The 16,112-nt window shown below is 40.4% G+C and overlaps 1 protein-coding gene across 1 annotated transcript in view; it reads right to left on the bottom strand.

The window, feature by feature from the left end:
* Positions 1-4,073: 4,073 nt before the first annotated feature.
* Dpyd (dihydropyrimidine dehydrogenase) overlaps positions 4,074-16,112 on the bottom strand; it is an 851,011-nt gene continuing 838,972 nt past the window's right edge. The window contains exons 22-23 of the mRNA XM_036191420.1: positions 8,406-8,546; positions 4,074-5,469 (exon numbers count right to left, since the gene is read on the bottom strand). Of these exons, the coding sequence (XP_036047313.1) occupies positions 5,299-5,469; positions 8,406-8,546 (312 nt within the window). The 3' untranslated portion in view covers positions 4,074-5,298. The remainder of the gene's footprint in view (positions 5,470-8,405; positions 8,547-16,112) is intronic.

Genomic DNA, 16,112 nt, shown 5'->3' with positions numbered 1-16,112 from the left:
GTTTCTGTAATAACCCACTGTAAGGCATTTTCTTAATTAGTGATCAGTAGGGAAGTGCCTAGCCTATATTGTGGGTGATGCCAACACTGGGCTGGTGGTTCTTTCTAAGAAAACAGGCTGAGCAAACCATGAGGAGCAAGTCAGTAAGCAGCATTCTTCCAGGGCCTCTGCATCAGTTCCTGCCTCCAGGCTCCTGCCCTGTTTGAGTTCCTGCCTTGACCTCCCTCAGTGAGGGACTGTCAGCTGGATGTGTAACCTGAAATAAATGCTTTCTTCCTCAAGTTGCCTTGGACATGGTGTTTCATCACAGAAATAGAAACCCTAACTAAAGCAGGTCCATTTCTGCTTATAGTTTAAGGAGGATTACATGTAGTCCATCACAGTGTGGAAGGCTTCATGGCAGTAGTGTGAGGTAGCTGGTCACGTTGTATCTGCAGCAGACAAGCAGGAAGAAATTAATGCTGATGCTCGGCTTGCTTTCTCTAGTTTATTCAGTCCAGGATCCCAGTTCATAGATAGTGTTGTGCACATTTAGAATGAGGTCTTCTCATCTCAACCCAGTTTAGAAACAGACATTCCTGGAAGATTGTCTTTTAGGTGATCCCAGATCTTATTACATTGCCAGTGTTAGCTATCTCAATATATAAGGGTGGAATGAGTCATGAGTGCTTTTAGAATGGCAAGTTGGAGAAAGTCTTAGGACAGGTATTGGAGGTCAAATCCCTAGATACCGTGATTTACTGGAAATGGGAAAGCAACATCAAGTGTGGGAGAAATAGCTGTTTTGGTTTTGGAGCTCAGAGTTTGAAGTTCCTGAGCCTTGCAGATGGCCAGGTACTTGAATATAGGAGTCTAGTTGGGAAGCATAGGTGCAGGCGTTAACTGGAATGCCACCACCAGGGTGGAAGAATGGGAAAGATCTTAAGGGACATCTGCTTACACACCAGGGTTCTTGCAGATTCCTATAAATCACCATATATTTTCTTACTTCCATTTACCTTTTCAATAATTTGAATACCTCATGACCTTTGCATTTGTTTATTTGTGGAACCGACTCTCCCCTCTTCTTCACGTATCTGGTTCTTCCTCATCTCTGTGTGCTTGAGACTGACCTACTCATTCAATTAAACATAAATGTCCTTGTCTGAGGCTCGTGTTTTGGCAGAGCATTGGCCATATTCTTTTTTGTTACTTTCTTGATTTTTTTTTTTGTCATTTACTGAGATGCAAGCTCAGTGAGGCAGGATCTATGCCTGCCTTGTTCATTCCTTGAACCACAGACAGGTAGAAGTGTTTGGCATATGAAAGACACTTCATGGAGAGACTGCAAACTCTCATTTTGTCAAGGATCTTAATGCAACCTGTACCAATTTTTGCCTTATCCCAACTCCGTATTTGTTTTGTTCTAGCTAATTCCAAGTTCTTGTGATTTCCCGAGAATCCTAGCCTTTCCACCCACTGTGCCTTCTCTATTTTCACTCCTTGAGATGTCTATTTCCTCTTTTATGAACTAAAAAACTGGCTTAATTGTCACCTTGTCAAGAGCATATGCTTCCGATGTTCCTTCTCTCCTGATCGCTTTCCCAGCACTTACTACCACATGTAGCATAAAGCTGTTATATGTCTGTTTCCATTGCACATTACTAACGTTTTGAAGCTGAGGAGTACAACTGTCCAATTGTATTTCTTACAAACACACAAAATGAAATTATAACCTCCAAGGCGATAGCTTCAGGGTATCAGGTTTTACAAGAGTTGATTAGGTTGTGAGGGTGAAGCATTCATATGTGAGATTAGTGCTTTCACAAGAAGCCCCACAGGAATTATTCACCCTTTCTACCAAGCAAGGCTACAGTGAAAGGTGACATTTATGAACCACAAGACTAGTTGGTTCTGGTCAGCTGTTAATTCTGTTGACACTTTGATTTTAGACTTTCTTGTTCTCCCGAATAATGAGAATAGTTTTCTGTTGTTTGTGAGCCACTCAGTTTATTGTAGTTTGTTATATCAGCCCAAATGGGTAAGATGGGGGACAACCATCATTTGAGTTCACACCCTTATCTCTAGTCAAATTCTTGATACTCTGTAACTATTTGATATTTGTAGAGTGAATGAAGAGCTAGATAAACAAATGGAGGAATAATCGAAGTAAGCTGGGGCACTTAGAAACATACCAAATTAGATGGATAACTTGGAGTAAGTTACTTAGGTTGGATGAGAATATATGTCTTCATTTTTTTTGGGGGGGGGGATAAGATGATAGTACTCACCTATCATTCAATGAGATGTGTCACATTCATCGGCATTCTTCAGGGAAATGGAAGCAATGAGATTGAATTAAATAATTTTAAGAAATTGGCTCACATAGTTATGGTTACTTACTGAGTTAAATTGGTGGTGTGACAATGAGGCTGGAGACTGTGAAGAAGTTAGAGGTCAAGTCCAGACTAAGCCTGATGAAGAGACAGAATGAAATGTGAATGCTGTGTGCTGGAGAACTCCCTCCTGGGGGTGGACCTGTGTTATACTGAGGCCTTTGGCATATGTGTATGTGTGGAATCCTTTAGTGCTTTGGGAAACAATTTATTTTACTCAGAGTCTACCAATTCAATTTTAAACCTAAATCAAGTGTTTGATCAAGTATGAGGGTTACATTGTTCAGCCCAGCCACGTTGACACATAAAACTAGTTATTACCACACATACAGGACATCATATAGTTTCCTAGACACTAGTTAGGAAGTACTAACCAGTTTTTCTGAGCTGGTCCTGTGTTCCCATTCAGAAGGGCTACAAAGATGCATTTTAGGGTCACTGGATTGTGGTTTCTTGCTGAATAGAGAAATGAGACTTTTCCCTTTCATTATACTGAGTCTCTCTCCAGGCCAAGGATACAAAACTAAATTACATTTTCCACAAACAGTATGGATAAGGAAGACTGCCCAGTGCCTACTGGTAAAGGAACATACTAGAGTGAAATGTAAATAAGGAACAACACCAGTGTTCAATCATGGGTTGCTATGGCCTAACTTCAAGCCTTGGTTGTTCATAGTTTCCCAAGTAGAATAAATATGAGCTAGCACACCTCAGTGTGTTCTCTTTCTAAGGAGAGACCACAGAAGCTGTGCTTTTGGTCTGTATTGGCGGAATGCCTTCCTAGAAGACAGTATCTTAAGAACTCCAGCATACATGGATGTGATGCCTTTCATCATATTTCTGGAGGGTTAATTAACTCCTACAGTAAAAACAAAAGGAGTTACCTGGAGTTGGGAAGATGATTTCCAAGAAAAATATGAGGGCCCAAGTTTCACCCATGGAAAACATGTAAAAAACTCGGCATGGTGGTAAGTGTTTGCAATCCTAGCACCAGGGAGGTGGAGACAGGGGGATCTGTGGGACACACTTACAAGTCAACATAGTCTAATGGTAAGAGTTAGGTTCCAGGTCTCAGTGAGAGTCTCTGAATAAATAAGGAAGAGAGATCTGAAGTTGACACTTGAAATCTACACCCAGGCACACATCTATATGCACCTGATCTCTCTCTCTCTTACATTCAGGTTCACCAATCAGATATCATGCCATCTTTGTAGCTCTACAGTATTTTCTCCTCAATAACTGGATCTCTTAGCTAAGTACTGCCAACTCTCAAAGTGAAGATGCTTGTATTGTGATAACAGCATAAAGGACTCCATTTTTCTACATCCTTTATACTGCACAGCTTTATGAAGAGTAATATTTAGTGACACATACTTCCCATGGTGTGGGCAGCATCTTCAGGTGGGAAGGCCGTTTCCCATGTTTCTTCATCTTGAACAACTTCAGAAGGCTTAGCCAACTCTACGTGAAAAATGCATTTTGGCAGAGGAGAGTTGCATTCAGTAGAGGATTAGGGGTAAGAGGGACAGGAAGTAAAGCATTGGAAAATAATACTGTCATTTTCTTCATTAGATTTAAACTGACACACATCCAGCATTTGTATGGAATTTTCTGTAGAACCAATCCCAAACTGCCTCATGTCAAAATATAAATACCTGACAGGAAGGCGCATTTGGAAAAATGAAACAGAAAAGTACATTGAAAATAGATCATACAATTTTATTTGTGATTATTTGATCATACAGATTTTGTTAAAATGCACTACTAGCTCTTGCATTTATCATTGAAATATGCCACAGATTGTCATTTTTCTGATTTACCTCCTAAAGATTCATATTAAAATGTGCCACAAGGACAGAATAAATGAATTTATGTGATGCTATTTACTGATTATGAAAATAGAGAAATCCAAAAATATTTACCAATATCAAAAACATACATTTATATTTCATTAATTTTGAAGTCACACAAGCATCAAAGTAAAGAGTAGTCAGACAGGTTCTTCTCGTTATATCTAAGTTACAGATATGATGTTTTTCATTGTTGAATATGAAGCCTGTGGCTCAGTGCTGTGTAATCTGGGCCTTGCTTGAACATTAATTGCTCTCCTAATGAAGGTGACTATGAAAAGCAGACAGAACAGTTTCTACACAGTGAAGTGTGGCATTAACCAGACATCCATCCTAATACCTTATTTTGTTAGGAACATAGCTTCAGTATTCAAATAAAAATGACATGTGGTCCATCCCTGAGTAGTCTGCATACCTGTTTCAGGTTTGGGTGGTGACCAGCATTTAGGTCAGGAAATCTCTCTTTCAGTGTCCAGCACCAAAGAGTGAGCTACTTCAGCAAAACGGACCTTAAGAAAGATCTAGAAAACCACCTTACAGGTTTTGTTCCTCTTGCCATAGTAAACAATGACTTGACTATCTTCACTTGTTCTTAATGGAGCGAATTACATGTCCTTAGAAACAGTGTTAAAATTACAGGTACTTTTTAATCACAAAATGTTTCCTTGGAAACCGTTTCCTGTACATGAAACTGTACTTTGTTCCAAAATAGTTCATTTCACTTACAATTAGAAATCAAAGAATGAGCACGGCAAAGGGCAATTTAGAAATTGTCACACTAATTGCCATGAAAAAGTTAATTTTTCACAGTAGACAACTGACGGAGCACATCCAATTAACTGGTATGCAGTTACTCACCAGCTACCTCAGAAAAGAATTATTCCATTTTATGACCATTAATTGGTCACTGGCATCAGACATTGCTTTTCCAATTTAGACATTTATTTAGAAATTATGTATGTATATGTATAAAATTTGGAAAGAACTGACCACAATGATTACTTATTGTTGTGTTTAACGATCAGCCTGTGCCGGTAACATCAAAGTTCACAGCAACCATCTTACAAATCACCTTAACACACTGACTTCACAGCTAAGGGTAAGCCTCTCTTTGGTTCATAAGGAGTTGTCCTGGAAACCATCCTGATACAGTCGATAATAGGGCATACGCTGAGGCAGAGAGTACAGCCTGTGCACGTGTCGGTAACAGTAGGCAGGTGAGTTTTTGGATCAAACTGTATAGCCTGCAAACAGAAATCAAGAGAGTTGAGCCACTGTCCACCAATGTCAAGAATTCCCCCATTTTAACATCTGCATCTCTGTCCACAGCAACGGAGATTACCACGCCGAGCTCCGTGGTGGAGCAATCATAGCAACAGCTGAGTTAACAGGAGAAACAGAGAAATAAATGAAACTCCCTTAAATTAGAAATGCAGTGTTTACAGTTTATTAGAGGTTTTTCTTTCCATGTGGGAGGAAACATTTTTTAAACACAGCGCTTCTGCTTTCTCGGTCAGTGGAGGACTCAGGTATTGTCAATCTGACCAGGCCGAGGCACTTTGTACCTGCCCATGCTTTCATATAGATCCATTTACTCCTCACACTTCTTATTCTTTTTTTAATGCTTTGTTGTTGTTGTTGTTTGTGTGTGTGTGTGTGTGTGTGTGTGTGTGTGTGTGTGTGTGTGTGTGTGCAGGTGCATGGAGGCACATGTGTATATGCATGTAGAGGTCAGAGGACACATTTACTGTCATTCTCAGGAATGCCATCTGCCTCTTTTGACACAGGATCTCTCATTGGCCTGGAGCTCACAAATTAGGCAAGGCTGTCTGGTCAGTGAATCCCAGGGGTCCTCTGTCTCAGCCTCCTCAGCTTTGGTATTTCAAGAGTGGGCCATTTTGCTGGACATTTTTACATGCATTCCAAGCATGTGTGGGTCAGGCGGATTGAACCCAGGTCCTTGGAATTGCAAGGCAAGTGGTTTACAGGCTGAGCCATCCGCCAAGATCACACTCCTTGTCCTTTACCTTGGAGAAGTGATGATGTCAGGGGAGGCAGTGAATGCACTTCAAATAATGCATGCAAATTTTAAAAGAAAACAGTAGGAAAAGTTGTCTCCACAGTCAGCTCTGAGTTTTAACCATTTCCAACTTGATTTTTAGCATTATCCCACCACAACAGGAACACGATGAAGATGTGGGAGAGCCCTTGTCCTGCTCTGGCCCTGACATCTCCCAGATGTGAGAACCTGGACCAGCTGTCTAGCTCTGACTTTGTCCATGATTTTAAAGAATTTTATAATTTTCTCCTCCAAACTCCCTCCCTCCCTCCTTCTCTGCCTCCATCTCTCTATTTCTCCCTCCGTCCTCCCCTCCCTCCCTCCCTCCCTCCCTCCCTCCCCTCCTTTACCTCTCTTCCTATTCTCCTTCCCTTACTTCCCTTCTTCTTTCCTTTCTTGCATCCCCCGCATGAAGTCATATAAAAGAATGAAAGAACAAATATACTGGATATGAAGTGAGGACTGGTTTAAGTTATCGTGACAACTTGCCCGTGATAGGCATCTAAACAATGGAAACACCATGGCAGTCCTCAGGGCGGGTTTGATCCTTCAGGAAGGACTTCAGTGCAGCTGTGGGAAAGAATAGTGGATGGGGGGAAGGGGAGCTCCTGGGAGCCTTGCTGCTGCTGGCTCACTTGTAGAAGAAGCTTTACCTGCATTCCAGTATTCTGTAATGACAAGGTAGGGCTTGTGGGGATAAAACAAGGGGCAGTGGGGGCCTTACTCCTCTCACCTTCGGAGGTCAGCCCTACAGGCTTTTTTGGCTTTTCTCAAGACATACTTTTCCTCTGTAACTTTGGAGCCTGTCCTGGAACTTTCTCTGTAGACCAGGCTGGTCTCAAACCCACAGAGATCCACCTGCTTCTGCCTCCCAAGTGCTGGCATTAAAGGCATGAATCACCACTGTCCAGCTAAAAATCTTTTGTGTGAACATAATTTCATGATTATTATTGCTTTTTGTGTCTTATTCTTGTGTTAGAATCTAATTAATATGCACAGTACACAAGCTAGTAGTTGAAGTCGTAATCTAAAGTCAAAGAGCAATGGGTAGAATATGTTCTGTCCACCCCAACAAGAGGAACCTTTACTCTGCCCTTTCTGTCTTGTGGCAGGCCCTCAACCAGTGCATGGAAAGCATCCATGGTCACTTACAGTGGCAGATAAACCAAAAATATCTCCCTATTTTTTCCAGCTATGAAGAAATTCATAAGACCACCTGCTACAAGTGTGTGGTGAGAGATTCTTTCTTTACTTTTTTAAAATTACTGTCATAAAATCCCAATCAATACCAAATGGAATCCTCTGTAGGCTGAAGGAATCAGGTCCTTTTAGGGGATTGGTAATAAATGACAGTTCTCCTCTCTGTAGTTAGTGCCAGACCATAACCTTCCCTAATGTACATTATTTTGCATGAATTTCTGTTTTCACTTAAACTTCCCTCTCCAGCTTCATGGGTGATGGGATGATGTTAAAATAATACTGTTCACTGGAAACATGGCCATATTAGTCATTTTTCTCACTGCTGGAACAGGTACCTGACAAGAAACAACTCATGGATGTGGAGCTTATTTTGGCTCACTGCTTGGAAGGTAGAGTGTACTGTGGGGAGGAAGGCATCACAGCAGCTCACAGCCACAGCAGGGGAGATTGCTCATATGTGGGAAGTAAACAACATGCTGACAGTGCTTAGCTCTTCTCCCATCCCTATTCAGTAGGAAACCCCAGCACATCAGATGGTGCCTCTGACAATAAAGGGTGTATCTTGTCCAAAGAGATGATACAGCAGTTAAGAGTTCTTGCTCCATTTATAGAGGGCTCAAGTTAGGTTCCTAATACCAAAGTTGGGAAGGTCTCCACCACTCTAGTTCCAATATATCTGAACGGTGAATGCACATGTATCGTCTATGCTCCTACTGATATACACACATAAAATAAACAAATTGTCAAATAAAAGTAAAAGACACACCAGCATATTACAAAGACAGAAAAAGGGACCTGTGGTGGGGGGGACATACTTGGCACACCTAGTTTGAATTGCACATTTATCAATAGAAGACACTTGGTGCCCCTAAAGAAGAGCCATGCCTAGCTGCAGCATCTTAATTCCAGCAGGGTTCCTACCTGGTAGCCGGAGTCATTACAGGTCATGTAACATTTGCCACAATTGATGCACATTTCCTCATTGATCAGGGCCACAACTTGCTCGACACCGCTCAGCTCCCCATACGTTCCCAGGTATTGCAGCGCTTTCCCAATTACATCCTAGAAAATGGGTGTTGAATTACTCACAGTGCTCCACTTGAAACAATTCCTTAATGACTAATATCTGCCCACATCTCCCCATTTTGAGCTCACACGGCAGGCATTGTGTTTACTTGAGGGGCTTGGAGTATCACAGTTCTTACAGAAGCACTTTCTGTGACAATTAGCTTACTTGTTTTCAAGAGATGGGCAGTAAGCACACCCAGCTTAGAAATGTAAGGCCATGGCCTGTGGAGATGGAGGTTAAAGTGCTTGCTCTGTCAACATGAGGATCAGAGTTTGGGTCCCCAACATCCTCATAATACCCACATAAGATATAAAGCAGAAAGCCATTGAGGGAGATAACCTGACATCTGTCTTGGGATTCCACATGAACTCACACATGCACCTACACATATACACTTGCACACAGAACATGCAGATCCATACACACATGAACATACAACATGGCACGGGGAGGGGGGAATTTATAGTTATAAGACTTAAGTCGCTGAACTCAGTTGCTTTTCAGCTGGGCACCCTAAAAGAACACTTTGTATACAGACATTAAAGTAATCCTCTTAGGTTTTTGTAGCTCACATATCCTAGAGTTTCCATTAGAAGGATCTAAAAGGAATGTAAATGGACAAAAAGGTATCACATTTACATGAGAGATTTCATTTCACTGGAGATGAGAGAAATGGAAACAAGAATGCACCCCATTTCTATTGTTGAGTTTTGATTCTTGATTTTCATTTGAAAGGTGTTCTGATAGCTCACTCACCTGTCACATCTTGAAGAATATATTTCCTTATTGAAGAATTCTAATATATGCTAATTAATTAGGTTGATCTAGGTTGAATTAGATGCCTTTTCACTCTTAAGGAACTAGCAATTGCTCCATTCACCACTGAAGATCTTTCATGCGGTTACACATGGCTTTGTTTCTTATAGTAATTGAGATTATGCTTAATATGGGAAGCACAGAGGATGTTTCATCAACACTAGGAAGCACTTTGTTTCAGAAAACAAAACAGAGAGAGTAACAATGTTTGCCAAATTAGTATGCTGTCAAGATTATCAGCTCTTGTTTTTCACCTTTAAAATGAGAATGGTTTGTTTGAACTCAAGGTCTTGCAGTCCTCATCCCGTATTCTCTTGGGTATTTTATTTTTGGCACTCCTTCTGGCCTGGTAGGATGGCCAGTCTTGATTGTCAACTGGATTTGCTTCAGAAGAGGGAACCTCAATTGTGGTATTACCTATGCTGGATTGGTCTGTGGCCATGTCTGTTGCCCATTTTCTTAATTGCTTGTTGATATAGGTGGACCCAGTCCACTGTGGGAGGTACCATGCCTGGGCAGGTAGGCCTGGGTTATATAATAAATTTGGCTGAGCACGCTATGGGGAGCAAGCCAGTAAGTGGAATTCTTCCCTGGTTTCTGCTTCAGCTCCTGCCTCCAGATTCCTGACTTGAGCTCCTGCTCTGGCTTTCCTTGAGTAAAATTAACCCTTCCCCTCCCAAGTTGCTTTTAGTCAGTAATTTATCAGAACAACAACAACAAAAATAAACACTGTAACATGAATTGCTAAATGGTCTTATTAATAAAAAACCCAGAGCCAGGTATTGGGGTGAAAGGATGAAAGATCAGAGAGACAGAACAAGCCACAGCCAACCTCACCTCACAACAGCTCAGCTGATTCTGCTTCCTCAGGCTGAAAACCCCTGAGTCCTCACCGGAATGGGTCTCAGCTGAAATGCTGCTAAAAAGCCTAAAAGATTAAAAGCCTCTAGTTCCTGGTCCTCATGCCTTGTGTACCTTTCTGTTTCCTGCCATCACTTCCTGGAATTAAAGACATGTTTCCTTCCCAATCAAAACATGAGATCTCAAGTCCTGGGATTAAAGGCGTGTTTTTTTCCCAAGCAAAGACATGAGATCTTAAAGACTTGGATTAAAGGTGTATGCCACCACACCTGGCTCTGTTTCCAATGTGGTCTTGAACTCACAGAGATCCAGATGGATCTCTGCCACCCAAGTGATAGGATTTAAGGTGTGTGTGCCACCATTTTCTGGCTTGTATGTCTAATTTAGTGGCTGTTCTGTTCTCTGACCCCAGATAAGTTTTATTAGGGTACACAATGGGGGACACAATATATCACCACAAACTAGAATGCTCAGGACACTTGGCTCTGCTGCCTTACCTTTTTATTTTATTTTTTATTTGAGCACTTCAATGTTACTTACTCTAAGCTCACACTATCCTTACACTTCATTTGTATACTGTCAAGCCCCAAGATGATAGAAAACATCAGGGCTGCCTTGCCTACTTTCTTTGCAGGGTGCTGAAGCAGAAGACGTCACTACCTTGCAGGGTGTTTGCAGGCGGGCCCTTGACATCCAGATTTCTACCTGTTCTGAACTACTCTCACAAGCTTGAGCTGCATTACCAACTGTGTGATAAGCATTATCACTAGAAACAAGAATGGTAAATTCCCACCCACTGAACTCTTCAGGACACAGGGCTGTAGTGTCCTTCAGCTTTCCTTGGCATTGGGAATAGCATTAGGATTTTTTTTTTTAATGTAGAAGACTTGGAATTTTATTCCTATTTCTCTCTTCTCTAATGGCATCTTTTGCATTTTCTGAGGGATCGTTTGAATCCCCTGCTGTGTGTACAACCATTTTTTTCAACATGACTCATTAACTTCCAATCATTTTTCCCAATGATCTTTCAACGGGAGCTCAGATATCTCTACTTCGTGAGGACCTCCTCAATTCTTCTGTCTCCTTTCCTAACCAAATGTCAAGACAGTCTCTTTCTCCTTCCTCTGTCTCCCTCCCTCCCTCTCTTTCCTCCCTCTCCCCTTTCCACCTCAGAGCTCTTCGTTCTCGCTTCCTTTGTCATGGTCTGGGATATTTTATCCATTTTGTAGAATTGGCGATAAGGATAATTTTTGAGTTCTACTACACTTCAGGCTAGTGCCTTAATTTTGAACCATTTTCTTATTTAAACCTCATACATTTTAGGATGGCGAGGTGACTGTGATTTAAGATATAAAATCAAGTAGATGGTGAAATAGAACTCCAAATTACTGTGGCTAGACTTCAAATGCCGTGATCATATTCCCTCTGCTATACTGACTCATTTGTTATTCTCTAGCAAATCCCACCTCACATTGCAAATAGGATTTTAAATCTAGATTCTTGGTGCTTTTTTTTTTTTTTAACAGAGATATATTCATATTTGAACCAAGTATGGTGTATCATGTATCTGCAGATCATCAAAGCATAATGGATGCTCAAATATTTGTTAAATAAATATATCTCTTGAATATCTATGCCTAGACTCATAAGAATGATGAGTCTAGGCATAGATATTAACAAAAAATATTTTTTATTAATTTTGGCATTGAACATGCAAAAGATAATCAAGGAAACTTGAGCAGTTTAATATTTTCTAGTATTTCAAGACAATAAATGCATGAGCTTTTTATCTGGCTGTGAAAGACTATTTATGTGCAATAGAAACTAACTTTTTAAACGCAAATAAATCAATCAGAACATCTCTTGAGCAGAATCTAATCATTATGGGAGAAATCACTAGTTAAAACTCAACTGATGACTTGTCAGGAAAATCTCTGCATTTTTCCAGAAGAAATATACATGCCCAAGAGATTTTATTATAAGGAGCAAGTTCACCTTCTGTGTATATTAAATATCCCATTTGCTCTCTGAGATTTGCAGCTGTCATTTAAAACACCATTATTTACAAAACCATATAGAATAAGTTCATTGGACCCTTTACAAGTTATTTACACAGGGGGGGGGGGGTAAAAATTCATAGTTCTTTAAGTATACCATCTTTATTCTTAATCTAGAAGGGGATAAAAGAATAGTATCTGAAATCAGTTTGGGAGTATCAAAGAAACAATAAAAAAGAATGACTGTTCTTTGTGGCTAATGATGTAGACATTTGTTGAAAAACCACCATCTTAAGCTATATTGCCAGCTGATAGATATGTGTTGGCATGCCCTGGAATTTGTAGAAAGATGTGGATCACCAGTCAGGTACCTTTGTTTCAGGTAGTGCCTTATAGAAACACTTCTACAGAGGTTGGGATACCTACATTTATTTATTATTCCAGAGAGGGTGTGCACATACAAAGTTTAAGCAATCTGTGTAATCATTCTTGCTTAGTAGAAATGCTTATGCATGGAGACTATGACACTGGATCCTTTAGATTATACTTTACACATATGATTTGATTTGGATATATATTATATTGTGTGTGTGTGTGTGTGTGTGTGTGTGTGTGTGTGTGTGTGTGAATGCATGTACATGTGCTGTGTGTGTAGAATCCAAGTTGACATCAGATGTCTTTCTCAATCACTCCCAATCAACATGTATTGAGGAAGGGATTGCTGCTGATTTCAGTTAGTCTGGCTAGGTGACTCACTCCTGGGATTCCCTGCCCCTGGTTCCCATTGTACTAGAATTTTGGTTGTGCTTCCATGTTCACTTGGCTTTTCAGTTGGTTCTGTGGAAAATCAACTTTGTTTTTTCTGCCTGTGTGACAGGTGCTTTACTCACTGAAACATCTCCCAAGGTGGTATATTTGATTTTAATGTAAGTGCTCAGGGTTAGTCACAATGGCCTACTGTATCCATAGTTAGGATAATCAAAAGTATTTCTTTTTCAGGCAGGGTTTCACTGTGTAGCCCTGGCTGTCCTGGAACTCATTCTGTAGATCAGGCTGGCCTTGAACTCACAGAGCACTGGGATTAAAAGTGTGCACCACCGCCGCCTGACTCAAAATTTTTTTGCAAGATTGGTCAGCCATTGTTTCTATTTGATATACATTTTAAGGCCAACAAATATAGACTTAGAAAGATTTGATTTGGTCTCTAATGTTTTACACTTTCTTCTTTATGAGCAATATAAATTTATTAGTTTTGACCTACTTTTAAGGCCGATTGAAGTACCTTCCCATTGCGATTGTTATCGGGCACATTAACTACTCTTCTAGCTTTGGGTCTTCACATTTGATTAGCATATTTACTACAATTCCTGTATATATGTGCCCTTCAAAGTCCAGGACCAAGGACGGCATGCTATGGGCAATCCCTGTGACTTCTAACCTGAAGGATCTGTGATTTAAATGATTTGGGTATAGCTGTTTAATTACTTTCCTGAGCCCTTATCTGCATCATTACCAATGCCTCAGGTTCTTATCTTGTCACTCCTTGCCTTATAAACCTATCAAGAGGAAATGAGATCATTTGGTTTGCTCTCCCTGAATTTATACTGATTCTTAATAACTTTGTCCTCATAAATGCTCCTGAGTCAAAAGTTTAGTAATCTTTGCACAGCTCCCCTGGGCCTGGGTCTCAGCCTTTCTGGTCTGTTTGTATTTTTTTTTTTTTACTATGCAGTAAGAACATCTAAATTCCCATATGTTCTTCCTTCTTCTGGTCCTTCTTCCCTCCTTTGCTTCCTCGCTGCCTTTTTTCCCATGGCTCTCTTTTGGTTGTTGTGAAACAGGGATTCAGGTTCTAAACTATGCCATCTTGTAACTTACTATGTAGCTCAGGCTGTCCCTGATGCTTCAGCCATCCCCCTGCCTCAGTCTCCTGAGTGCTGGGTGGTGTGAGCCACCATGCTCAGCTTGCCTTTTCTATACTGAAAGAAACTGGAACAATATTTATTTTTCATCTGTTGGTACAGGATTCTCAAATGCAAGTGCTCTTGAAGCCTAATTGTCAAATTATCGCACGACTATCTGAGCCAGGAGGCAAGCAGTGAGCATTGAGATGGGGTGGTCTGGAATTAGAACTCTTCAGTCTCTGACAAGTAAGGAGAAAGCTGCATAAGTGGAGATGGGGATGACAAAGACGGTGATTCAGAAAACAAATACTAGTTTGGCCAGAAAAGTTGAAAGAAACAGTGTGCCAAGCAGCAGGCTACCAACAAGTCAATGTGGTGAGAGAGGGTGGTGGAGAAAGGTGTCTGTGAGAGACAGATGGGGATGACTTCAGTATCTGAGGCTCTAGTCACAGTATCCTTCCCATGTGGGGTAGACTCAGGCTTCATGTGGCAAGTTGCTGACATTTGGGATTTTTACTTTATTTAATGAGGCTGTAATCTTATATCCTACCTATCTTAGACTCTCAAATCTATTTTTCCTCCTTCTTTTTAAGTCTAAGAAAACTCTATGTAAGGATGCAAGGGAAGATAATAGGAATGGAACAGTTTTTCTTTCTAGTTGTGATTTAACAATACACCATCTGTTTGAAGTAGTGGGTGTAAATTTTTTCTTTTTGACTTTTAATAGACAAAAATACATTCACATTTTATCTAATATTTTCTCAAAATTCAACTCACTCCAGTAAGCTGATCCATGTTTAACATTTGCTGTCACACTTCTGTGCTTATGACCGGTAAGTTTTATTTCTCATAGGACCACTGACCACTAAGTTATCTAAACCCTTAACCTTCTTACTCCTGGGAAAATACATAGTGATTACATCATCAAATTCTGATTGACAGCTTTGCATTCTTGATTCATCTTCAGGTTAAGACCCAATGCCTGTTACTTGTCTTGTTGCTATGACAACGTATCTGCCCAAAAAACCTTCAGGAAGGGTTTATTTGGGCTTACAGTTCTAGGAATAGAATCCATCATAGTAGGGAAGTTACGGAGGCAGAAACAGAGCAGATGGTCAACTGTTATTACAGTCAGCAAGCAGAGAGACATGAACTCTGTGACTAGCCCACTTTTTCATTTATATTCAGGCTATAGAAGGATGCCCCCAACATTTATGGTCGGTCTTTCAACCTCAGTTCAAATAAGCTAATATAGATAGTCCCTCACAGATATACTCAGAGACTATTTTGCATGGTGATTCTAAATCTCATTGAGTTAACAGTCAAGATTAACTGGACTATAAGACTGCATACATGGCTTTCTCTGAATTTCCTGAAATAGGTTTATTAAAGGTGGAATGCACGTGTTCTTGGCATAAAAATCTCTAAGTTCACATGAATGATGACATCCTTCATATTCTTTCAGGTACTGTTTCTCCCAAACACAAGCTTGTCACAGGAGTCAGAACTAAGCCTGTATAGCCATTTTCTTCTGTGTAATGATATTCTCAAGAACAAAGATTGTGTAATTCCTTTTCAGATAGTTTCCCTTCAGTGGAGTGGCATTTCCATCTATAGTCTGTAAAGATAAACACGGCTGCTCTATCTTGCCTGTCCATATTAACCACCTGGTTATAACATCTCTGATGTAGTCCTGGGATGACATTTCCACTTTTCTTTCATTTCAGTGTCCCACAGTTGGCTCCTTCTCACTTCACCTTCAGGCTTGTAGATTTCAATTGTACACATCTGACATACACTACTCCTCCATCTGCCCTCTGACTGGACTTCTTCATTCTAAGCAACATATCTTTTTCTATTGCTGTATTCTGGTCAAGCCAGGAACCACACATCAATAAATAACCATGCGATTTAAGAGATTATTTTTATAATCAAATTCTTCTTGGCTTTTAAAGTTCAACATGATAGATTTTCAACTGTT

The sequence above is a fragment of the Onychomys torridus genome, chromosome 6 (assembly GCF_903995425.1).
Source record: "Onychomys torridus chromosome 6, mOncTor1.1, whole genome shotgun sequence".
Classification (NCBI taxonomy): Eukaryota; Metazoa; Chordata; class Mammalia; order Rodentia; family Cricetidae; genus Onychomys; species Onychomys torridus.
This window is presented reverse-complemented; position numbering and strand designations above follow the sequence as displayed.